Genomic DNA, 26,499 nt, shown 5'->3' on the forward strand with positions numbered 1-26,499 from the left:
CTGGCGACAAGAAAAAATACGTGTAATGAAGCGACTGATCGTATACTACATTGAATTGTTCAACAAATTTATTATTGAATTTTTCAAAGTGATTTGCTTGTTAGCACTAACATACAGCATGTAGCTATGTCGATGTGATAGTTACATACCATTAATGGCTACATGCTTGTTGTCATGGTGTCGAGAATGAGACCGCTATGCATTGTTACCATGTAGCGAGGGCAAGCATGTCACAGCATCGTTTCTAATCATCATAACGCATACTTAGAGAAATGAAAGATAAAGTGTAGAGACTGAAGCAACTCGCTCGTGGTTGAGTAGTGTTCGGTACAGATACTGACATTTATAACACTCGAGAATAACTAAATTTATCTTCAGTTGTGAGCAAGTCATTCAGTTCAGCTTTATATACATGTCCTTACACACTACCCAACACTGCAAATTAAGTTTTTAACGGCCGGATTGTTTTGCCGAACGGCAAAAACTGGTTAGCGAGCTCGGTACAGACAAGAGTAGCAAGGAAACATTAAATAGCACTTTAAAATTTTGGTATGATGACATGTATTCTTGCCATCGCACCCAACGATAATGGTAAGTAGCATTTGGTTACGGCAGAAATGGTGGTCTTTCTTGTCTCAATATAAATCAAAACACCGTACCACCGAAAATAGTTTTATTTGAGATTTATATTGAGACAAGAAAGACCACCATTTCTGCCGTAACCAAATGCTACTTACCATTATCGTTGGGTGCGATGGCAAGAATACATGTCATGATACCAAAATTTTAAAGTGCTATTTCCGAGATACCTTTTGAAATAAAAAATAGTCAAGGTGCGAAAATGTTTTTAAATGAAAGTGTATTTAAATCCAAAATGCAATAAACACGGTCAACACATTTTATGGAGAAAATTTAGCACCGGTCAGCGCTCGTTTTAAATGACAGACGACAAGCATCTCGGAAATGGCCAAATAAAATGGCGTCGAAAAGGATTATAAGTGAACGAACGAACGAATTTCAATTATTTCAGTGATTCAACAGGAACATCATGCTTTATCCAGACGTTCATATGGATGGTGACGCGATATTTTTCCCAATGGAGACAAGCTAACGTTTAGATAGCAATGCTACTAAAATATGAGCTCTTCGCTGTTGTGCACTTCGTGAATTTTAGTACTAGCACAACCTCACCCTTTTGAGGGTCATTTTTAAGCGTTTTGATGCATGATTCGTATGAATAACGATGAAACAACCCATGTCATCTTCATCAGAAAATCGACTTTTTATATTCTAGCCGACTAAAATTTGCATACACAAGTTTGGCACAAATATCAGGTGTTTCACCGAATGAAACCTTAACTTTTAATTGGAAAAAAATATTCGCGAAAAATTAATAAAAAGCAATTACAAATGGGAGGATAATTTTGGGTCTAAAGATAAATAAAAGTAAGAAAAAATGAAAAGGTTTCAATTTACTGTCACTTGCATGGTAAGTTATGTGCAGTCCAAAAAAACCGAACTTGTTTATGGCGATTTTATGTTATACTTTCTTTTGTCTCACTTAAAACAATGTCATAAAACGAAAAACGTTTGCAATCTTGAATTAATTTTCACATTCTTCAATCCCATTGTATTTCAGTTATTCATATCTATGTTGTCTGCATTCAGTAATCAATTTTTTATTTTTTGTGAAACGTGTCATTAGCCTAAACATTTGGTAATGAAACCTGCTGACATAATCATTATATATTTACGGGTTCCTTTTATCTTGTAAACAGGCCAGCCTCGTGAAGATCGTCAACATGTTGGCTTCTCTCCAGTGCTCTGCGCCCAAATAGCGAAGAAGTCTGAAACACGGAGGAGGTTCCATTGAGTCGAGGTGAGTAAAGTCTCAGTTCTAATTTAGATGACATGCTGCCATTGTCGCATGTTAATCTCAGGTTCTGAATAACCAGCGGTTTATTCCGCATCGGAAAGCATTTCCAGTAAAACAGTCTCATACCCGCCAAGCAAGTTACACGGACTTCAACCTATGCCCTTAAATACGACGTTTCATGAAGGGTGGATGGCACAGGTTTATTTATGATATTGCAGTAAATATTTATTAAAAAAAAGAAATATGTAAATGGTTTCACACAATCGTAGGAGTGCTCGATGCAAATACATGCAGAGCGAAATGCTAATTTAAAGATAGAGAAACTGTAAGTTGACAGTTACTCGAGTTTCACGCACGAAGTGTTCATCAGGTTGCATGTGCTGTTTGTGGCGGTCGGAATAAAATTTTAAAATAAGGTCACGGAGAACTGTTGGAACGATCATGCTTCTGATTGACTGCATAGAATTTGTTTTAGTGCCTGAAAATAAAAAAATGTATTTCTATATATATATTTATATAGTCAGAATGATTAAGTTAGATGCACGGTGGAGAGAAACAAGTAGTGACAAGATCCTTCCCATGGGCCTACCGATTTTAGCAATTGCGGTAAAGAAGTCTAAGGCAAAATTTAGGTCTTCAACGGGATTCGAACCCATGACCTTCGCGATACCGGTGCGATGCGATAAACTGTCAAGCCACACGTTGGGAGCCTGGTCATTTGTATGGGTATATTAAGTGTTAAGTTCATTAGTTCACATTTTCTAATTGCAAATATCAATTAAGAATAGGGTATCTTAACGTTTTTGTTTAATGTTGATATCAGACTTGGACAGTAATACCATCGACACTGATGAAAAGGACATTACAAATTATTAATGTCTCAAGGTTTAGGTCGACGATATATAGATGAGTAAAACCTGCAATTGTTATAGACGTGATGGATGCATGGAACGACAGAAGTTTGTCATTTCTCTATGAAGCCAATAAAAGAAAGGATTGGCTTAATCAAACTTTCACTTCATCGTTACTTCTGCCTCCTCTTCATTTATTTTCTTCTCTTTTCACCTTATACTTTTTATCCTATAAGTGTCTTCTTTCCTGAATCAGTCACTCAAGAAAGTTGATTTTGGGAAGAACTTGATAGATACCTCACTCTCTAAAATTTCCTGTGTACAGTAAGACCGATTAATTTTATTTCATCCCACGCTTTGGGTCGCCCACTATCACCAACTACCTCTCGGAAAGAGACATGTCATTGGTTCTTGAAACAATAGATAACAGGTCGCAACGATACCCCTAACCCTCGAAAACAATAGTGGTAATGTTTACAAGATCATACAACGGGTGAATGGAAACTAATGTTCCCGTGAGGAAGTTTACTTATACACTTGGTAAATAAAAGTGACTTTTAATTTAGAAGAAGTACTATCACAACACAAATGACCCACTTGTCACTCACAAGTAAATAGCTAAACTTGTAATAAAAGCCTTTCTCGAAATAGTGGCTTATTTCCACTTAAACGAGGACGGAAATCCCTCGTCATATTTACAATTATTTTAATGGCGTTATTTAGTTAACGTTGGCAAAACCCTCTCAGAAGCTTGAGACGGGCGCAATATTGCTACTTGGGTGTAATCTACATTAACTGTGAGTTGTTGTTCCGCTAATAAGTGGAACTGATAACAGGACCGGAGATACGCCAGTATATGCTATGGAAGTAATATAAGTTGAGTTTCTGAAACTTTACACGTACGTATTACGTAATACAAGTTAAAAGTATCGTTTTCACGGGATACTCTAATGTTAATAAACCTCCAAAAGAAAGGGAGCATCGATTTTTGGTTAGTTTTAGTAATTTCCTTTATTTATGTTCATTCGACATTTTTGAATTTTTAAAGCGAAATATCTTTTTTTTATACAGAAAAGAAATTTTTTGAATAGAGTACCTCAACTAATTCTTTTAATGTTGATATTGGACTTGGTGGTCAATACAATCTTCAGGAAGAAAGTTAAAAAATTAGTAGAGTTTCAACACCTGCGAGTTAAAAGGTCTGAGACGTAGATAGAATAAAGTAAATACGCGTAAATCTTCTGGCCGATCTTTCTAGCAGTGTTGAGGTGGGTGTCTATTTGTCTGAATATCAAAATTTTAGTGGTAAACTTCAGAAAGCGAAAAAAAATAGTGGTAGAAACCAGGTCAGTTTGCTGAACTTGTAAAGATTGAAATAAAGATTGAAAACAACCGTGAGGCGACATGATCGCTATATTTGATCGTATTTGATCGCGAATCAGATCTATAAACAAGCCTACAACAGTGTAGATATTTCAATGCTTTATTAACTCTGAAAAATAAAACGCACCATATACCTTACATCTATACAGTTTAAGATTGTCATTGAGCATGTCAGTTTGTTTGGAATTTTTTGTCACACGATTATTAAAAATTACACCCCCGCGTCGCGTGAACAACAGCACAAAGCTGTGTCAATTACTAACAATAAGTCCGTGGCTGTTTCTGAATCAACAGCGATGGCCCAAATATTCATCGACACCGTAGTGACTAAATATACATCATGTAAAGATTTATGTTGATTCTTCGTTAACACAATGGTAACTGAAAAAAGCGAGCACCTTATTTTTTGTCTATCTACAAATTCAGTAATGCTTCAAGCAGCTACAAAAAATTAAACCGACGTTGCTTACTTTTGCGGAAGTGTATCTGGACATCACTCATTGGTTATAAGTTCGAAGAACTGACAGTCAGTGACATACGCCCAGCTCTCCTACGTCCTAAACCACGTCCTAAACCTACGTCGATAAACCAATTGAGCACCAGTTTAAATGTTTGTACGTGATCGCAATGTATAAAGAGAATAGATTTCACCATATTTGTGCAATGTCGCTTTCGCTAGCATCTAGCTTTCGTTTATGTTCCACGGTTGGGTCGAACTTTAAAAAATTGGAAATTGTCAATTATAAAAAGTCTGTCAAAGTTTAAATTCAAGGGAGCTCCTTTTTAGAAAATAAACACTTTTTGTAAATAAGATCGAGGATTTGTTTATATAAAAATTTTTGTAGAAAATTAACAATTTGCTTTGTAAATAAGATCGAGAATTTATTTATATAAAGTTAATCCATCCGCAAAACCTACAAGTGGCTTCCTTCGTTCCATATGTGAAAAAATTAAAGCTGTTTTGACAAACTTCAATACGTACGTGACCTGGAGGAAACTTGTACCATGTCATGTTTGAACGAAAAACACTCCTAGTAAAAACCTTGCTCCTACAATTTCAGGGGTATTCTCTAATTTACAAAGTGGAGTCGAGTCTCAGAAATCCAGTTCAGGTAAAAGTTCCAAACGGTCCAAACGTACGTAACAAGAGTTAACGTACCTTTCTCGTAACAATATTTTGGGCTGCTTAGAAATATACAAATAGTATTCCTCGCTACTTGGTTGAAAAAAATAATAATTTAGCTTGTTATAAACAAAATAAAGAAGGCAAGGCCGAGAAAGTCTTGGTTTGTTACAAAAATCAGAATCTGATACAATTTTCGGCTCTATTTTGCAATGATATCATTTCTCGGCCTTGCGCGCCTTCTTTATTTTGTATTCAAATTGTCAAATGGCTGTGTTTTGGCATATACTAATGGTTGAGTCATATTGAATGTAGGTCAAAAAAGAAAAGCGTATAAAAAGACTTGTTTATGTGAAAAGTCGCCAAATGTTCCTTTTCCTGTTAATTTTGACGAAGGCACATCACCTGTGAGTGATGGCGTGGCAACTTCTCGTCGCCGTGCGGTGTCAATTGGGGAAAATGCCTATAACAATATATCACGATTTTTTTATGACACATCAATTCGATAAAAGATCTCTTTCAAGGTAAGGCAAATTTTACACTTCTCAAAATTACGTATACAGCGGTCGACGTTACTTGGACAAAGGGCCAGAAAACAGCTATTTTCTCTCCCTGAAGTAATAACGTTTGTTTCAAGTAGGGAAAAGAACATCCGGTTTGATAGCAATTCAATATCACTGTTTATTTTGTGCGAAAAAAAGCACGTTGGAAACGCTGACGCTATTAGTTATAAGCATCTTTTACGTTTTCTGGAAATTAAGCAAAATAAAGCACCCATGGCATAATATTAACCCTGCGGTCATTTGGCCCTTTTGTTTTCATTTAATATATTATTTTACTCGATCTGTTAAAAAAGCTGCCACGGCTAAGTCTGAGTAGTAATTGCAATATTTTAATGCCCGAAATCTGAACACTCTTTGGATTTTTCTTTTTTATTTGGAGTGTGAGCGCTACTCGAGCTCATCCCCAACGACGGCTGAGAATTTGGATTATTTCTTGCTTGTTTCTACGATGACGTGCTCTTTAATTTTGGCAGTTCCTTCATTAAGTGCGAATTTTTATAAATTTATTATAGTTATTGACGTATCGGAAGTCTTAACAAGGGCAATAATGGATATTTTTCCAATTAGCAACGCAGGGAAAGCCTAATCTCTCATTTCCCCTTGCAAATATTACGGCAATTTCTATGATAATGAAATATTCTGACAATGTGCTCTTTTGCAGAAGTCATTTGAATCAAAACACTTCGGCAAGCCGGCGCCAATTTATTTTATTCTCGTAGCCACTGGTGAAGAAAGCACATCTTCGTGACATGAAAACTTGCATCAACCGGAGGCCAATGATTGCCATCACCACGCTGTTCCTATTTTTTCTGAGGCTGTCCTCGGCAAGAAGCAATTCCAGTCATCTACTTCCTGGTGAGATTTCCTTGCCTTGTGAATGCTTATTGACACTTAAATAAGTTATCTGTTGGTATATTAAAGCCAAACATAAGCACGGTGCGCCTCAAAAAAAGTTAAATAACCAAGCTTATCCTTTTGTGGAAAACAACAGAGGTTTCAATACAGATAAATTTGTTTCTTCATGAGTGTGAGAAAAATATTTAAATTACTGAACGAAGTAAGAGATAACTTAGATGAAAAAAACTTTATTCACAATTTACTGCCGGATTGTAACAAACATTAATCTACAAAACGGGTTTAACCGACCATGATTCAAAAGTAAAAGGAATACTAGAGAGTTTCCAGAAGGGCAGTCATAAGGAAAATATAGAATACTTTTCGATCTCCATTGTCGTTCGTCCCTTTAGTTTTGACAGCTTAGTTTTGACATGTTAATATGTTAAAGATGAAACAAATATCCTTGCTTTCTGATAAATGGACATTGAGAGTTCAAGCGCACAACTATCTTATTGAAAAAACATGGAAAATATTCCTTGTTTAAAAAATGAGAGCGAATATAACGGTTTTTAAAAATTGTTTACACTTTCTAATCAATTATTTCACGTCAAATCGTATTATGCTGCAATAACTGAATTTTTTGACTATGTGCTATGCCAAGTCTAATTTGTAGAGAAAAACATACTTCCACCGATTTCAACTTGTGCATGAACGAACTGATAATCACGCACGGCTGTCTTTTCCAAATTTTTCAGGGTTTTTTTATATTTTATCATTCAGAGCCACCAATATGCAACACCTTCTTTTTGTTGTTTACTTCAACGGAACGATTGTCTTATTACAACAAAATGCCTGGTAGAAATCCTTTAAAATATATGAAATATATGATGAATCTTGAGGGATTTGTGTCTCAGTCGAAAGCATTATCTATCCTTTTGTTGTTGTTGTTGTTATTGTTGCTGTTACTGCCCGCGAGTTTCGTACTTTTTGACCAGAGTTACCAAACTTAAATTTGAGAAAGGAATGATGGATGATTCTTTTTGTTTGTTTGATTGATTTTGTTATTTTTAGACTGCGATTTCGAAGATTCAACCTTCTGCAACTGGGAAAATGACAAATCTGGAAGAGCAAAGTTTAACTGGATCATATGGTCAGGGAGCACGCCCAGCAGAACTACAGGACCTTATTCCGACGTGTCAGGTAGCCTGTACTCAGCAAATATGGAAATGTTAAGCCAGATACGAAGAAGGAGAACGAGAGCTTTGCAGTTATTTTAATATTTTCCTGAGCAGTTAAAAAGGAAAAATTGCGCTTGAGTAATAAATATATTCATGCTTTTTTCAACTGGTCATGTAAAAATATAACTGCGACGATCTCCTAAGCCAGAGTTCCTTTTTACGCCCGACACGAATCTTTTTATGTTCTGTTATGTCGAGGCTTTGTTTGCGTTTGTTGATTTGAGTTTCGAAGTCACTTGCCCTTGCCGTATAAATTGAGTGTCGTGCGGTAACAAGTGTCGAGTCTCTGATAACGGCGTATCCGTAATAAGCAAAACCAACATTTTGAAAGCTCGCTCGGAGCTGCAAACATTTCTGCTTTGTTTTATAGGCAATGGTCGTGGAAAGTATGCTTACATGGAAGCCTCAGGTCGTCAACATGGCGACAATGTTAGGATTATTAGCCCAACAATGCAGGGTCCAAAGTGCATGTCAATGATGTACCATATGTATGGCAGCACCATGGGAAGCTTGATAATCTACATGAGGACCAACAGCAATGAAACAGTCCAATGGATCAAATCGGGAAATCACCCCGACCGATGGCTGAAGGCTGCTGTATTCATGAATTCATCCGTTGATTACCAGGTGACACATTATTTTAACAAATATTGTTAGGTGCTCAGAAATGTCCTGACATGTGATTGGCCTTTTAAAACGATCGGCTGTATTGAACTTTCAAGTTTTGCAACAATTATTGGCTGTGGTCACATCACTGCTACTAACTTTAGTTAGCTTTTTCAGTAATGTGACCGCTTCCCTGTTCACTCTATAACTTAAGTTAGCCAATTTACGCCTCGGTGATACAAAGCAAAACAAACTGCCTTACAGTTATACCCAAGCAGGGTTCATGGGTTAGTCTTTAGTAAACAAAAGAACAACCAATCAGAATGTGACATTTCTTTTCACACGGGCGAGATGAACATAAAATATATAAAATAAAAATCAAGCGTGAAGCGATCGATAAGCGAAGAAAAATAACAACCATAAATAACAACCAAAAAAGGCTATTTCCGAGTTACCCTTTGCCTCTGTTTCAAAACGAGTCTACGTGCAAAACCATTCAAATGAAAATGAGTTTGATTTGCATGAATGATTTCGCACGTAGAATCGATTTAAAACAGAGGCAAAGGGTAACTCGGAAATGGCCTATTTACATATAACAATGTTATATGTAAAATTTTACAGCGGATATAGCCGATGTGAAAACCAATCAAGCTTGAATTCTTCGGCGGCTACCATCCGTTAAATGTTTCACCTCATATTTCGTAATTTTTTACGAAGGTTTACCGCACGAAAATAAGAAATAGGAAGGGTATAAACTAGTCAACCATGTTTACATTTAAAGGATTAGGCAGCAATAAGGGCTCTCACGAACTACGTTTAATTCTGACGTCATCAGGCTAATCAGAGCTAACTGCGTTGGTGTGACCGCACAGTCGACTGGAAGCACTAACTACAGTTAAGTATGACGTCATAAAACTTAAGACTAACCAGAGTTATGGCGTAGATGTGACCACAGCCAATGTCATTTTATCACTGAACGATCTACATGTACTGGCTGATTTAGCATTCACGTACAGGCAAAATTATAATATAGATTTAGGCAAGCCTAAAAGCGGAGCTCCCCGGTTATATGCCCTTTACATTTTTTTTAGAATGATTTTTTATTCGTGTTATTTTCTTTATATATATTATGTATTGTTTTTCCCCATGAACAACAGCACCAAATAAAAGTAAAAATAGTTGATCAATCAAAAGAGGATGATCATCTAGCAGTTTGTGCATAACCTCCCAAAGATATATAAACTCTCAAAGAGAAACTAGAACAAAGAAAGCGTTGCTCTAGAAAATATCCATACACCCACCATAACTGGTATGTTATAGCTGTACATAGCATACAACTGGAAAGTTTTGCATGTAGCTTGTCCCACCCCCCCCCCCCCTCAAACGGGGGCCCTATTGGAACAGTGACAGTATTATTTCCCGATACTATAAATAACAACAAATAACTAATCTGTGAGACACACCCACAAAACAAAACAGCTGTGTTTAATGTTTTATTATTTAATGACTGAGTTCGGTTTTGGTGAAGTAAAAATTTGCCTATGAACAACATATATTTTATCAGTTATTATTGTATTGCAACATGTGAGATTAATTTAGAGATTGATGAACTGTGTATCTTATTATCATGATTACTGTTCTTCACAGTGTGGGCACTGGGAATTAAATGTTTGGGTAGGTAAAGCCTGCTGTTGAGCCAAGTGGCTCATCAGGCTGGAGCGTAACCAGGTTTCTGCAGCATTATTAAGCGGCTAGGAGTATTTCTACTCCCCCTGGATGGGATGCTAGTCCATCGCAGGGTTAACCCCCCCCCCCTCCCCCAGCAGTAAATAAGCCGGTACCCATTTATACACCTGGGTGAAGAGAAGAACTACGAGAGTAAAGTGTCTTGCCTAAGAACGCAACGTAGTGCCCGGGCCAGGTCTCGAACCCGGACCGCTCGATCCGGAGTCCAGCACAATAACCATTAGGTCACCAAACCTCCCACAAATGTTTGGGTAGCCGGATGATTTTTATATTGTGTTGTCAGAGATCCCTTAAGAAATACGTACATGGATGAGCCTTATCTGGCTCTATTTCATTAACTTTAAAATTACACCTGACCACATAAATTGTATTTCACACAGAGTACATAAGTATTAGTTGTACATGCAATGAAGAAATAATATATTCTGATTGTTCATTTATCTCTCTCTCTCTGTGTCTGCAACTCTCTGTGGAAATTCTGCTACTCGTGTTAACCCTGAAAAAGGGAAAATAACAGATACCATTTTGTTGATGATCATTGACATCAAATGAATATTTATAATTTTAATTGAATTTATTCAGAACATTATACAGATACATAAAAAAGAGAGTTATTTTTCCAATTTTTGCATGGGCCAGGGAATGTGTTGGGGGATACATGTATGTTTAGAACCAAAAAGTCCTTTCAGAGTGAGTGTGTCAGCAAAACCTTTTTTTACCTACTGAAGACACTAATAGTGCTATCAAAAAGACCCGGCACATGGCGAGGCTTTGATGAATGTTTTGGGGTGTGAAACACCGGCTTAATTCAAGAGTTCCCTACAAAATGATGTGTCTTTTGAGACTCTTATAATTATTTATCTCTGACAGGTGCTGTTGAAAGTACTGTGATTAAGTCCAGGAAAGCTTACATATTCTCCCTAAAACTTTTATCAGGGATGTAGCTAAGAAAACACTTAGCCGGTTCATCAACAAGCCCAGCTGGCTTTTCTGGCCTAAACAGCTCTAAAATTTTACTAAGTCTTTGTGTTCACGTAAAATTTCAGCTGAGTTTAAGTTCTATTTCTACATTTGCCTGGTACCACAACAAGACAATTTATGTTAAGTTAGGGCTTGAGCTTATTAGCTATTAAGGTTTAATTAAGGTATTAACAAAAGGAATTCAAACACAACAGGTCAATTTGCACTTCTCCCACAAAATCATTACAAGTATTCCGGTATTTTGTCGGGTCAGGTAGCAGATCTTGTTGGTTCTTTGCCCTCATACCCCTCCTCCACGGTGGGGGAGGGGTGCATTGTATGAACAACGAAAACATTTTACTTGAACAATAAAAACATTTTATGTACATGTGCTGTTACATATAAATTGTGTATATTAAATTCCTCAATTGAACGAGGATTTTAGGGAAATATACAATGTAAACTTACCAAGGGGTTAAAACGCATACCATTTTTCACACCCAAAAGTTTTACACTTGAAAAACAAGTTTCATGCACTAATGTGTCATGGAGCTTCTTTAATATCTAGCTAAAGAAAGGTATAAGCTGACACTTATGTAATGATTACCTGCATCACCAATTTCACTAACTGCACCCCTTGACTGTTTTCCCTGCACTGAAAACAAAATTTATACATATCAAAAACCTGTAAAATTCTTAACTTGCATCCTGGCAAAAAGTATGGAAATCCTAACAGCAAGTTTTAGAAAGACAACAGATTTACCAAAATAAATGATAACTTCAAACTGCATCTTACACCCTCCATAAATACTTCTCACTGAAATTGACCTCAAAAAACTTGTTGTACATGTAAATAAATAATACATGTATGTATTATTTACTTTTAATTATATAATCCTCGAGTCATCGCAGACAGGCCCATTTTGAACTTATTTTTTTCACGATCAAAAACTAATCCTACTTCTCTTGTAGAAAAAAAATTGGCAAAAATATTTGATTTAGTCACTGCTTTAAGTTGGAAAACTTTGAAAGGCTTAAAGAATTGTACGAGTGATGTGCAACCTTCCAGAAAGCAATGCTCATAGCCACAGGGCTAAAAAAGTACCCTCTGATTATCTGGGGCAAGTAGATTTTTCTGTCAAGCAATTAATTTTTCGTGCCTGTTTGCGTAATTTAGGTTAAAAGGCCCAGGCAAGTCGTCTACATGTAAATTATACAGTCACAAGTTTACTAAGAAACATAATCATGCACAGTCCTAGGCAAGCAAAATTTGAGAGCTGCTTGTTAACCACAGGGCAATCTGGAATTTATTTTTTTCCAAGCCCTTATCCTACATTATAACTTCAGGATCAGCTTGGTTGTTATAACTTAAGAAAATTTCATGATCTTTCGCATAACATTTTAGAATCTGTGCTGTATTCTTTTATGTACCATATTTATTCGATTAAACGCCACGGCGTTTATTTAATTTTTCGTGATTCGAGTGCGGCGTTTATTAGAGGAAAGCGTTTATACGAGGGCGGCGTTCATTTAAAATTCAATTTATTTCTTGTAAACAATAGTATGGTAACTGAACATTTAAATTTAAAAAAAAAAACAGAAACATGTTTTAGTGCATGCCTGAAAAGTTAATTTCAATACCTTAAAACCTTGTTACAATCAAGAAAAATATTTTTTTTGGCCTGCTCAAGCTTGATTATTACTGCATTTGCTTTCCGAGTCTGTTATTCGAATGAATGCTGCATCATCATGATGCAGCGTTTATTTGAGGACGACGTTTATTAATATTTCTGTTCTAATATGTAGCGCTCATTCGAGGGAGGCGTTTAATCGATTAAATACGGTAAGTTATAAAAATATGAAAAAACTAATTTATTTATTCTGAGAAAGGCTGTAAAATCAGATAAGAAATACAAAACTTTCACAAAACGTTTTCACTCAAAACATTCATATGATAAAAATATAAAAACTAAAATAAGGAAGACTACGCAAAGTTCTCAGTGAAAAATAACAGAGGTCATGGAGAAACTATATTTCGCTAAGACTCTCAGCTAGCAATGTCCCCTATACAGTATGGGGCCCAGTTCTCGGCCGGGTCCAGTTCTCGGCCACTTTGTGTTCAACGCGTTTTTTCACGCCTCAGTTGAATTAAAACAAAAAGTTATTTACATCCAGCGATAGATTTACATTTGCGATAGACTGATTCTTGTGCTCTAAGTATCGTTAGTTTGATCCTTCAACACGCTATAGAAAGCTCACACGTCGAGTTTACGCGGAGGTAGGTTAATTTGTTTTCCCGAAATCTTGTTTGTTTACGGCTCCTTGAAATTCTTGGATGCAGTTAAATTCGTATTTTATCCGAAAGCCTCAACCAAAAGAGCTAATTTTTTGGCATGTGAAACGTAAAATAATTCAGCTTTCTGCTTAAGTTAACTTTTCGTTGATTCTTTGTATTTTGTTGGTCTTAATTTACTTCGGAATTTTTCCGTGCGACTTTTGCGTATTTGCCAGTTCTCGGCCACCCTGCTCGCTATCACAGCTTAGCGCTTGGTTTTTAATATAATTTCATCTACTGCAGCCAGAATAAAAGAAAGAAATGTTTTAAAAATAAAGTTCAATTAAATCTCTAAGTTTTGAGCTAACTCTTGTCTTGTTTATTATTTCTACAACACCTAACTCTTTCAAGACCCTTCCACTGCAAAGTAAACCATCTAAATGCATTGGTCACACAACACAATTCTGCGGTTTTGCAAGAACCTGCAAAAAACCTCATAAAAATATTTTGCGATCGATATAACATAAATAAGTTTACAGAGTGATTTTATGACTGTGAAAATTAATTGAGCCTTTTTATACGGAAATTACGCATAAGCTTTTTGGTGGCCGAGAACTGGGCCGCGTGGCCGAGAACTGGGCCCACAAAAGGAGATTTTATTTTTATTATTGTTCGGGATAATTAATTATTAACCGGTCGATAGCTTTACACCAAAAAGCTGAATAATGTAGAAAGCTCTGGGAGAAATTTCAAGTTTCTTTGGTTATTCTGAGAAAAGAAATACTAGTTTACGTCTATAGTGGCCGAGAACTGGGCCCCATACTGTATTGCATCTGACTCGACCACATTCTTACAAATTTTCATGTAAATTTTGTTCTCTACTTGTTCTGTACTCTTTCCAACGTTCAAAAGTGGTGTGTTCTTCCTACTTCGGTGATTTAACTACAGAATAAACAAATTAACGCGGATAGGAAAAACCAGAAGTAAGGTATGCTTTGAATACAACTCGTGTTTAAGACAAAACACAGTTCAAAGTGCACATACCAAAATTTTGTTCTTCGTCCAAGCCAAAAGCAAACTAGCGCGAGAGAAGAGCAATAAGAAGCCGAAAACGGGAAAACCCGCCGCCAGCAGGAGAGCAAAAAGGACGAGTGTCGACGCAATCGCCGTCGCCGAGCAGAGAGAAAAGACAGAGACGACAAACTTCGAGTTTGCCCGGGGAACCGAGAGCCACAAAGAAGATAGCGGACAAGCACCAAGGGAAGCAACAAACACGATGAGGCCCGAGCCCCCGACGAAGCGGCGAAGGAAGAGGACGCAGGACAACGTAACATGAGAGAAACAAAAAAAACTAAAAGAGGCTGAAAACATGTGGATGCCAGAAATGACTACTCACCACAACACGCCAGGAAACTCAGCAAAAACAGAAAACAAGAGGACAATGAAGCCCTGAGACACCACACCAATAAGCACCCCGAGCGATCAAAGACCAGCCCACCAACACCCCCCCCCCTCCGTGAGAGAAAAGGCAGGAAATGATAGGGAGGGGAGGGAGAAGAGATATGAAGTGAGAATGGTTAGGGGAGGAGCGAGGGAGAGAGGGAGAGATGGGTAGACAGCCACTGCCAAAGGAGCGAAGAGAGGAATGTACGCGTGAGGATTGGAGATAAATGTGAGGTTGGATGCAGGGGGTGTGCGACGAGAATGGAGAGGAGGAAGGAGAGGAAAAGAGAGAGTAATGAATGAGAGCCACCAAAGGAAGAGGAGGAGTGAAGTGCGAGGAAGGAGAAGGGGTAGATGGTATAGCGGATGAGTTGAGACAGCATAGAAAAAATGGAGTGAATGGTAAGTTAGAGTGAGAAAAGGAGAAGAAAAGAGGAGGTTAGATGGGGATCTCTGTAGTCGGGAGAAAGAGGAAGAGGATTGAAAGAATGAAGAGAAGACTCACATGTAGGAGCAAGCCAGGGTTATTTGAGTGAGCAGGGGGAGACGGAGTACAAGTAAATTATTGGGTGGGAGTATTGGAATTTGACTTGTGAAGTGACTGGAGATGGTAGAAAAATGGAGAAGCCGAGAACATAGATGTCACTCAGCCGAAGAAGAATGGTGACGTAGGCGTCTGTTAGATTGGCCTCGGAATGATCAGGGGAGCAAGCGAGTCGGTAAAGTGCAAATTGAAAATGGAGACTTATACTCAAAAACCGAAGAGAAAAGGGAAGTATTTTGATATAGTACCACTTTAAGTCTATGTCCTTGTTTGACATACCGGTACACGACTGAGAGCTAGAACCCAGCTTCGTTTAAAAATGATGTACAGTGTATTAGGTTGAATGCTGGTTAATCTAAATACCAAAGAGTTTTCTAATCTGTTAAAAAATGAACATCAATAGCTCACCTTGTTTTCGTAAAGGAATGTTGTCTTTGACCGTCTTTGCTTCAAACTCACCAAGAAGCTTGGAAGATTTTCCATTTCGATCGGCCACAATCTTTACTCCTCTACTAACTATGGTTGTCATCGCGGGTGAAACGAGGAATATATCCAGAAATAATGTATCTGTAATAAACTGTCTTTAAAACTGAGTTCTTCGTGTGCTTTTCAATCGAGGAGTCTTCATGCTTAGTAGTGAACTCATGCGTACGCTTGGTAAATCGGCATGCTGTGAGATTGTTTCCTGACTTTTCACACAGCGGACTTCCTCAAGTTAGTCTCCCCTTCATGTAATTCTAACATTGTCAACAAGAGCTAAGAATGATTTTTTTTTCCTCGCGTTTAAAACTTCCTACTATATAAAGCTTAGCTGAGTAGAAATCGTTTTTAAAAAACTTTTTTGCTAAGGCCTTGATAGTAATGATTTTTCCCGCCAAAAGACGCGGGTTGCCACCGGAGCCTAGCTCGTTCCCAGGCCTAATCCGTGCGTACGGACGGACGTACGTACGCGACAACCAAAATTTCTCGGTTCGATAGGATACCATTTGCCCTGTCTGTTCCCTTGTACCCGCATGTTACCAATGGAGCTACGCTACGCGCCTTCGGCGCGTGGAGCTCCGCTATAATAAACATTCAAACCCTGAGTGAAGCCATCAGTATACCTTGGAGTCATACAAATGGACTTTTTCCGGTGCCATGCTAGTGCAATTTCCAGATAAAACGATTTGAATAATTTTTGTTTTCAATTCCGTTCTAAGCTTTATCTTTGTCACTTGCCGTTCGTAAAACCAAAAAAAGGGACGCGTTGGAATAAGCAGAAAATTAATTCGAACATCGATTACTACGTAATCTACCGCGACCAGATTCTAGTTTAACCGTTTTTGTCAATGCATTTCAGATCGTCCTTGAAGGTGTGAGAGGGACTGAGTATTCAAGCGATATTGCCATCGACAGCATCACATTTACCAATGGAATATGTCAAAGACCAGGTAAGTTATTTTTTTTTTGTTTTTCCAAAAAAATGTCGTCAAAATAATACTAGAAGGCTTCCCCCCATGGACTATAGGTACATGTAATGAGGGAACAGGGGATACCGGTATGCATGGTTTACATGTATTTTGTATTAAAGCAATGTGCAGATACACATAATAAAAGCCACTAAGAAAACCATCACAAACAAACAAATAAATGGATAAATAAATAAATGAATAAATAAATAAATGAATAAATAAAAAATTAATTAATAATTTGTAGATTTGCTCTTGAAAATGTCCTCTATAGTTAAAACACCGCACTCCCTGCCAGTCGACAACCACTTCGCCTTAACCCCAAATAAAATTTAAACGACAATGATAAAAACTCAGTAGTGCAACATAAATCCACGAAAACTATAAAAAAAACTTATAATATCTAACTCGCTGCCAACCACACGTGATGTGCAGTGATCACTGAGCAGTGATTCCTTTATTCCTTTTTTGCGGTTTAGTCATCCAAATGCTGTATGCCTTCATGAAGACAGATGCTGTGGACTTCAAACTTGACAGAATTCCTGCTCATAGTGGTTGGATTTATCAGTTCACGATGCAAGCTATTCAAACTAGGAACAGTTCTGATGATGTGATGTACTTTGTTTACCCGGCGGATTCAGTCCTTTGTCCAAAGAGTCTGACTAGACAGTTGTCGCTGGATAAGCTTCACTGTTTACCTGTAGACTTTCTGTATTCTTCAACAAATTACCAAAAAGGTTACAGGAAGGTGCTGCTCATGAACAGGGGCGCGAAACTTTCTTCTGGGATTGCTTTGGAAGATTACAATGCTTGTTGTGATCAGCAGACTAAAGAATACTTTTTCGCAAATGTTACTATGGTGCGACGTGAGTATTTTGCATTTCAAAGTTTACTGGAATCTTTTTCTGGGGTACAAAGGCTAGTATAATGGTAAAGGCTACAAGATGTTGGAACTCCACCCTAGAATATCAACATATGATAGCATTAAAGATTTGGATAAGGGAATAGAGTTTTTATCCAACACTAATAGGCCATCTCCGGGTTGCCCATTGCCTGTGTCAAAATGAATCTTCGTGCGAATTTTCACCTGTAACGTTCACTTTCATGAAAAATCAAATTTATTTTCATCAGCGTTTTGCACGAAGACTGACTTTTTAAAACACACCCAAAAGCCAACTCGGACATCACCTATTAGAAATGTAAAATAGCACGACTTCGATTTAGAAAAATTGCTGAGTAGATTTTAACACTAAGTGCAATTTTGGCATATGACTGTTATCGCGCTAACCATGGCCATTTCCATAAACGCGGGTGAATGTGCAAGTCGTCGTGCACCAGGACTCGATTTAAAACAGAGGTAAAAGGCAACTCATTAATGGCAGTAATGGCCTAATTGAAGTGACCTCAAGAGTTTAGGATGTATAAATATACTGCCTGCGCACAACATGAGAAATTACTAATGATGTCGACTGGGCTAACAGATAGTATTTTTAACATTGCAGCACTTGACTATTGTCCTCCAGGATGGCGACCATTTGAGGAATCTTGTTTCCAAGTACACTTACTCCGTCAAAGACCTTGGGGCGACGCCAGATTCGATTGCCGGAACCGTGGAGGACAGTTAGCTGTCTTTGAAAATGGGTTCGAGCCTCAAAAAATAACCAGATTTATGGATGGCTATTTAGATGAATGGGCTTATATTTCCGTTGGTGCGAAAGCTGCCAGCGATGGGCGATGGATAACAGTTAAAAATGAATCATTCTCTTTTAACAAGTACTCATCGCTATGGGGTCCGAAAGAGCCTTCGGGAGATGGATGGTGCGGCGATCTGATTTTCGGAGAAAAATGGGACGTTTCTTGGAGAGGAAAAGGCTGGCGAATTAATGATAACGCTTGTTTATCAAAGGAAGGATTTGTCTGCCAAAGGCAAAAACAAGATTTAAGTAAGCACTTAAGTTATTGAGATTAGAACCTCGTCACTGAAGTCGTTTCTGTATTTGTTAGAAATCAGTCCTTTAAAAAAGTTTTCGTAATATTTATTGGTTATGAAAACTGTGTAAATCAGTATTTTTGTGGAAATAGTAATTTGTAATGAGTTTCGAGCTAGAATGTAAACTAAAAACGATTACAACGCCCGTGCATTGCACATAGCTTTTAGCATTGGCTGAAGGGCATCCTTAAATCCCCAAAAGTTTCAATAATTGTTCAAATATTCAAACAATTTTTCAAGTCCAAGGATTGCAAAGAAAATCATTTACTCAAATCCTGTGGATAGTCACCACCACTCCAGTGTCGAGAACTTTCTCTTTTATTGTTACCGTTGTACTTGTAGATGTTGTCACTGTTATCGTTGTTGTAATTATTTTTGAGCGAAAATTTCTGTTTAAGTTTCCAAGACCTTTTTGGTTAATTTTTCCTAGGACTAACGTGTGAAGATGGCTGGTTCGAAGCGGAAAAAACATGTTTTCGAATATTTGCAAACCATACATATGTGACCTGGGACAGAGCTCGAAAGCGTTGCTTACAGCAAAGGGGCGACCTAGCCATTGTTGATTCTGAAATTAAAAGACAGACAATCGCCAGATATCTCACTGAGATAGACAATCTATTCCCTGATGTCAACATAAAAGCGTTTATAGGAATTCGAAAGCTCGGCGTCTGGCAGTGGTTAGGAGGAAGGGATGTCACCCTAGGCAACATTTGGCACAGTGGATATCCTAGTGTTCGTAAGAGTGGAGAGTGTGGTGTACTAGTAAAGGGATCTTCAGAGTGGAGGCTTTTTCAGACTGGTTGCCATTACGAGATGGGCTTTTTGTGTGAAACATACGAGAGTAAGTACTTCTGCATGGTCAGCGTATGATTATGTTGTGTTGAGTGCTGGCTTGTTTATACTGTAACGCATCTCAAATTATGAATCAGTCAGCAAATTAGCGCCACTGCACAGGAAAATCGAGCATAACTTGGCCACGATCAAAAATTAAACCTTCCTTCATTCTCAATTTTGAGAAAGTTTTTAATGGGTTTTCAAACGTTTCGGGGTTTACTTTTCAAAGCACGGCCGACTTTCGGAATATTCGACAAAATCGATGTCGCACTATCAAAGGCTAAAAACCCGAATAAATTAGCAAAATTAAGCATTCGCAAAAACGTTCTCGCGTTGATGGTAGAAGTTATATCACCCAGAATTAGAAACATATGTATTCCCGATCTGATATACCAATAGGCCCCTCTATAGAAAGGACGACTAAGGGGGTGTTTATGTTACACTTTACTCAATCTCGCTCAGGAACTACTTCAAAACTACAATAACAACACGTTTTCTCATCGATTCTTGCTAGGTTTTTCGCCAACACGTGGGATGTTCCGATCCCATAATAATATGTCACCTGGGGCTGGGCCCAGTCCCTCTCGTTCTACTTGCTACACACCCCCCCTCCAACAGAAATGTCGTCCCGACATTATTACAGTAAATACAAAACCAAAAACAGAAAAATAGTTAGGGCGAGCGTCAGTTTTCATCATGTGTCAAACTGAATACTTATTGCGGCAGTTACATTATCCACAGGTTTTGTCTTTAACCAGTTTGTAATATCCAACACAAAGTTCGCTTATGATTTTGGTCACAGAAGGCGTGCAACAGGTCTGCTTGTCCATGGTTAATTCTCGAAGCAATCATTTGTGACTACAAGAGTGTTCAGTACTGGTTTGTCCATATGGGCTGTGGCATAAACTGCAGCTGTGGAACAAATGGGATGTGCGGGGTGCAGTGAGGGACAAGCCAGTTGCCCATGACTTGGTAGGGAAGTATCACCTGAGGGAATTGAATTGCGTTTACTACTGGGTTTAAACGTTGGTATTCGGGCACCCCCATCTGGCTGTAGGTCAGAATCTGAGGGGGTCGTGTCTCCCTCCTAGGTCGCGTAGCTCCCTCTAGGTGTTCCTCTGAATCTTAATTTGTTACTTTCCTGAGGGGCTATATCACTCACATCTAGATCTTCTCAGCAGCAGTGCGGGCCGTCTTATTGCGCGTTGCATAATCTTGGGCATATTTGGTAAAGTTATCAACAATTAATAGTACATATTCATATCCACCTTTGCTCTTGTCCAGATGCAGGAAATCAATGGAAACCACTTCAAAGGGTGCTGATGTCATCAGATGCAATATATGTGCTTTTGTGACTGTGTTTGGTTTCTTCTGTTTGATACATCTGCAACGTTGTGTCACAAAATTCTCTATGTCACGATACATATGTGGCCAGTAGAAGCGGGACCTTGCAAGTTCTGCGACTCTCTCCACCCCAAGGTGTCCCATCTCTGTGTGCAGTTCTTTAAGTACCACTGGGATGAAGATGTGTGTTAGGACTAATTCTTCGACGCAGGATACCATGTTCGTCAACTTCCAGTTTCTTCCATTCTCTTATAAGCTTGGCAACTCCATGGGGTTCATTCTTCAGTTGGCCACCACCCGGTTTGATCCCATGTGTCTTGTAGTAAAGCACGCGGCGTATAGCACTATCCGAGTGCTGCGCCTCCTTGAGTTCACTAGGGCTGAATGGTTTTAGATTCAGGTCCTTTAACACGGGTTTAGGAGTTGACATGTCTGCGACAATTGCCGTGAGCCATGGGGTTGTGCCTTTTGCCTGTTCACTAACTGCTTCCACGGTTGCTGCAAGGACATCTTTGGGTATTTCCTCTGTGCAATCTCTCATATATTTGTCTATGTCCAATGGAATTCTTCACAGAATATCTGCATCAACATTAGTCTTGCCCGGTCGGTACTTGATTGTAAAGTTGTAATCTGCTAACTCGGCTAACCACCGATGCCCCGTGGCATTCAACTTTGCTGGTGACATCACATACGTTAGCGGGTTATTGTCTGTTTAATGTTCCCAACCCATGTAATCAAAACAAGACAACAAGTTCAGTGGGAGAAAAGGGGTAAGGGATGAAGTGCTCGAGTTGCCAATCAGAATCATCAATAGGAATAGGTTAGTTGGTTGGCAACGAGAGACTGGAATCCTCTCCTTCCTTTCAGGAAGCCCTAGTTCCCAAGAACCTGGGGTCCTAATCTCTAGGACCCTTGGGAACAAACACAACCGCATGCCCTGGTTCCCAAGAACCTGGGGTCCTAATCTCTAGGACCCTTGGGAACAAACACAACCACATGCCCTGGTTCCCAAGAACCTGGGGTCCTAATCTCTAGGACCCTAGGGAACAATCACAACAACCAACAACAGCAACACTGGGGGGGGGGGGAGGGGGGCCCACTATAAGGAGAAAGCTGACCCTGTGAAGCTATGGGGCAAAAGGGCGAATGGTACAGAGCACTTCATCCCCTCCCGTGGTTTTAAGATGGTCTAAAGCTATTGAAGAAGTTCAGAAGAGACAGTAATCGAATAACAGAATGGTCGAGTTAGTATATGCCAGCTCGACACTAAAGCTAACGGTTACATGCATATCAATATCTCAAAAGCAGACACATTGCTCAAGTCCAACAGCTCTAAGCCTGAGCTAGCATACAAAATGGTAACAATATAAAAAAAACAATGTTTCTGTAAGCAGGCATGCTGCTTAAGTCCATCAGCTCTAAACGTAAGCTAGCATACAAAATGGAAATAATAATTATTATAATAATGTCTATAAATGCGGGCTTGCTTCTTTAGTCCATCAGCTATGGCTAACGTTTGAAAATAATAATAATAATAATAATAATAATAATAATAATAATAATAATAATAATAATAATAATAATAATAATAATAATAATAATAATAATAATAATAATAATGAAAGTGATAAATGATCATCGCAGTGAATTTCCAATTTAAGCAATTGGAATAAAGAAGCCTGAAAAAAATTCAGGGCTTCAACGAGCCCTGAATTTTTTTCAGGCTTCTTTATTCCAATTGCTTAAATTGGAAATTCACTGCGATGATCATTTATCACTTTCATATCCATCCGCAGTTCATATATGAATTATTTCATATACATTACATCAATAATAATAATAATAATAATAATAATAATAATAATAATAATAATAATAATAATAATAATAATAATAATAATATAATAAACACCCTCAACATAGCCGGATATGTGCGTAGAACTAGAACATTGCCTACATTTTTACAAATACTAAGCTAAAAGAGAACCAAAGAGGGTTGGGTGGGTGGGAATTATTGTGAAAACTCTTCTAGGGAGCTCAGAGAATTTGAAGTAAAACTACTCAAGTCTAGATAAAGCCGCATGGCCTTGATTGACATAATAGAAAAGGGGGCGATGTGATTGGCCAGCCCGAATAGCGCATCACACTCTAGAAGTGAATTTGACCTTTGAATGTAACGCAAGAGTGATAGTCTTGCAGCATATTGCGTGACAGATCTGCATATTTGAATAGAGTGATCTTATGACTTCTCTGAACTCCTTTCATGGTTGTCACATTACATTTAATTCATATTACATGTAAATTGGCATTTATATTACATATAAAGTTTCTGAAAACGACGAAGGATGGGGCATAGAATAAGTAATTCCTGAATTTGTCAGTAATTGCCCACTTTAGGGCCAAGAATTCTAATTTTCCTGAGTGCAAGTGATAGTTCTGTTCCACGGGCGTCAATGTCCTTGAGCCATAGCCAACAACTCTCAACTTTCCCCCTTGTTCTTGGTAGAGTACCGCCCCAAGCCCTTCACTTGAGGCATCCGTGTGCAGTACAAATGGTCGTTCAAAGTCAGGGTAAGCCATTACCCCTGGCTGCATTAAAAGTTCAATTAGGAAGCTTAGTCGCTCTTGGTGTCTTTCATTCCACGGAATTTTGTGATTTGAGGACAATTGTCCTTTCGATGTCGGCAACTTCCACTTGGGGTGCTCTTTCTGTCCTTTAGCTCTGCTGGGCTGTTCACTGCATTCTATGACTGAAAGTAGGTCATACAGAGGTTTGGCTAATCTGGCGAAGTCGCGAATATATTGGCGGTAATAGCTAATGAAACCCAGGAGTTTGCGCAACTCACCAACAGTTCTTGGTTTAGTTTCCTTAAGGGCTGCCACTGCTGCAACGTCCGCTGAGTCCATCGTGTAGCCATCCGCTGAGACTATTCTGCCTAAGTAACGAACACTCACATTCTTTGGCTTTAGCTTGATACCATACTCCTGCAAACGTCTAAGTACCTTCCGAAAATTGTCTACATGCTCAGAAAATGTTCTACTGTACACTAGGACATCATCAAGATATGGAATACATATTTCATCACGAAGACCCTCCAGGCATTACTCCATGTACCTCTGGTAAGCCGCCGGTGCATTTTTAAGGCCAAGAGGGATGCGGTTCCACTGGTATAAACCACTAGGGGTGATGAACGCCGTTAGATGTCGGTGTTCTTCTGCTACGAATCCCTGGTGATATGCCTTTCCTTGGTCTAACACTGAGAAGTAAGTGTTCCCACTGAGACTATTCAGGATGTCTTGGATGCGAGGGATGGGCTGGCGGTCATCCTCAGTTTTGCTGTTTAACTGCCTATAGTCGATACATAGTCTCAAACTGCCATCTTTTTTTCTCACACACACCACTGGGGAAGAGTAGGGTGACTTTGAGTCGCTTATCCAGCCAGGAATGATCATATCCTGCAAGTGTGACTTTACCTCTTCGTACAAGGGCTTTGGAATTGAATTGTATGTTTTTTGTACTGGGACGTCATCTCTCAGGTTGATTTCTAATTTCAAGTGTTCGGTACATCCAATGTCACCATCATCTGTAGCGAAGGCCCCGGACTCTTTCCTCAACATTTCCTTGACAATCACCTGTTGCTCACTTGACAAATGGCTCAAATCAATTGGGGGAGTCCACTGTGCTTCACCTTGTTCGGGCTGACTTGGCCCCCACTCATAACTGGTTGCCTCACTCCGAGTTTCACCTTCCTCTTTCTCTTGTTTCTGTTCAGCTTCGACTGACAGTGGCGTGACGGATTGCACTAACTGTATAGTGCCAAGTTCTGTCCGCCTACGTAAGGTCATCTCTTGCTCAGTGTTGTTGCATACTGGAACATACATTCGGCTCGAAGACCCGGGGGGAATTCGGTGAAGACAGCCTTTAACCTCTAGCCCCTCAGGCCACGCTCCTCCTTCTTTGGGCTCAAACACAACAGGCAAATCTTCTTCCAATAGTCCAAAGTGTACCTGACATTTGACTCTCACGGTCTCTCCTGGTGGGACACGTATGTCTTGTCTGCCAACTCTGAGCATGCTAGTGTCTGCCTCATCATCCATAGTTTGGATGAAATTAACCAGCGCTCTCGCTTCGCCCCCTTTCACAGATGGGAACGAGTCATTCACTATTCGGGGCAATAGGCTGGTTTTGTTGGGGCTACTACTCCTCGAAATGACCTCTTCAATTACGTTAAAGCCACTGATGGGATACTAAATATTGATCAATATGTTACTTTTGTCACGCATGGCCGGTCCCGCTCTAAGAACCCCACCCTCGTACTTAAACCTGCTTACTGTAAAACCGCAACTTTTCAAGCTTCTTTTTTCAATAGAATTGTAAAACCTTGGAACACTATCTGTAACTTCGCCCCTCACGACAAATTTTCTAGCCCAAGTTTATTCAAATATTTTCTGCGCGCCACTTATTTTACTCTACTGGACACTACCTATGATATTGACATGCCCTGCACCTGGTTCCTCTTCCGTAACTGCCCTTGCCACCGCTCTTAATTTTTGTAATTAATATTATCTGCATCTTGTTTTATAACTTTAGCTATAAGTAATTAACTAGATTTTATAACTATAATTTTTAACTATAGTAATTAATTAGATTTATTGTATATACATATATATATATTTTTTAATTTAAGATTTTTATCGCCATTCTTTTTAGTTTTTAGGGTTGCGCCCCGCATGGGTTACTATTTTCCCGTTCGCGCGATTCCTTTTTGGTCCTTTTCTTTTTCTTTTATTTGTAAAAAAAATTAAGACCAATAAAGTTGATAGATACAGATACTCCTGATTATCTGCTATTAGTATGGGTACTGTAAATGGCTCCGAGTACCCGTCCTCCCCAGCCAACTGGAACTCTACCTCAATCCATCCATCATATGCAATTTTCGTACCATTCACGGCCTGGAGATTTAATTTATCTTCCCCCAGTAACTCACTTATGTCTCTTACTGGCTCATTTGGTAGATTGATTTCTTTCCAATACTTTGACACAACACAAACTTGAGCTCCAGTATCCCACAGGGCATCCACTTTTTTCACTTGGACCAAGCAGGAAACTACACATTTTCTTCCCACTAATTTGGTGAGTTTAGAACGTTGTCTTGGGGTTAGGTGTGAAGCGAACGAGGTTTTCAGTGTTTCAACACCTGCCTTAGGCCCCCTTTCCCTCAGTTCAACTTCACTGATGGCTTGACATAGATTCTTATGTTTCTCCCGATGTTCCCTCTGACAAACTTTTGAACAATTGTGGCAAGTATGGCATCGTGAGCATCGCAAGTATTGATGGGCCCAATCCTCCCTCTTTCCACAGTTCATGCATTGTTGGGACTGCTCATGAATCTGGCGGGTTGCTCCTTGTCCCGTGGGGCAACCCTGGTCTGTTTCCC

General features: G+C 38.9%; 1 protein-coding gene across 1 annotated transcript in view; it reads left to right on the top strand.

The window, feature by feature from the left end:
* LOC144655982 (uncharacterized) overlaps positions 1-26,499 on the top strand; it is a 77,905-nt gene that overhangs the window by 802 nt on the left and 50,604 nt on the right. The window contains 8 exon segments of the mRNA XM_078516183.1: positions 1,779-1,879; positions 6,458-6,651; positions 7,705-7,833; positions 8,242-8,498; positions 16,785-16,875; positions 17,373-17,759; positions 18,396-18,836; positions 19,314-19,724. Of these exon segments, the coding sequence (XP_078372309.1) occupies positions 6,546-6,651; positions 7,705-7,833; positions 8,242-8,498; positions 16,785-16,875; positions 17,373-17,759; positions 18,396-18,836; positions 19,314-19,724 (1,822 nt within the window). The 5' untranslated portion in view covers positions 1,779-1,879; positions 6,458-6,545.

This window comes from Oculina patagonica, chromosome 6, assembly GCF_052425735.1.
Source record: "Oculina patagonica isolate OP01 chromosome 6, crgOcupat, whole genome shotgun sequence".
Taxonomy (NCBI): Eukaryota; Metazoa; Cnidaria; class Anthozoa; order Scleractinia; family Oculinidae; genus Oculina; species Oculina patagonica.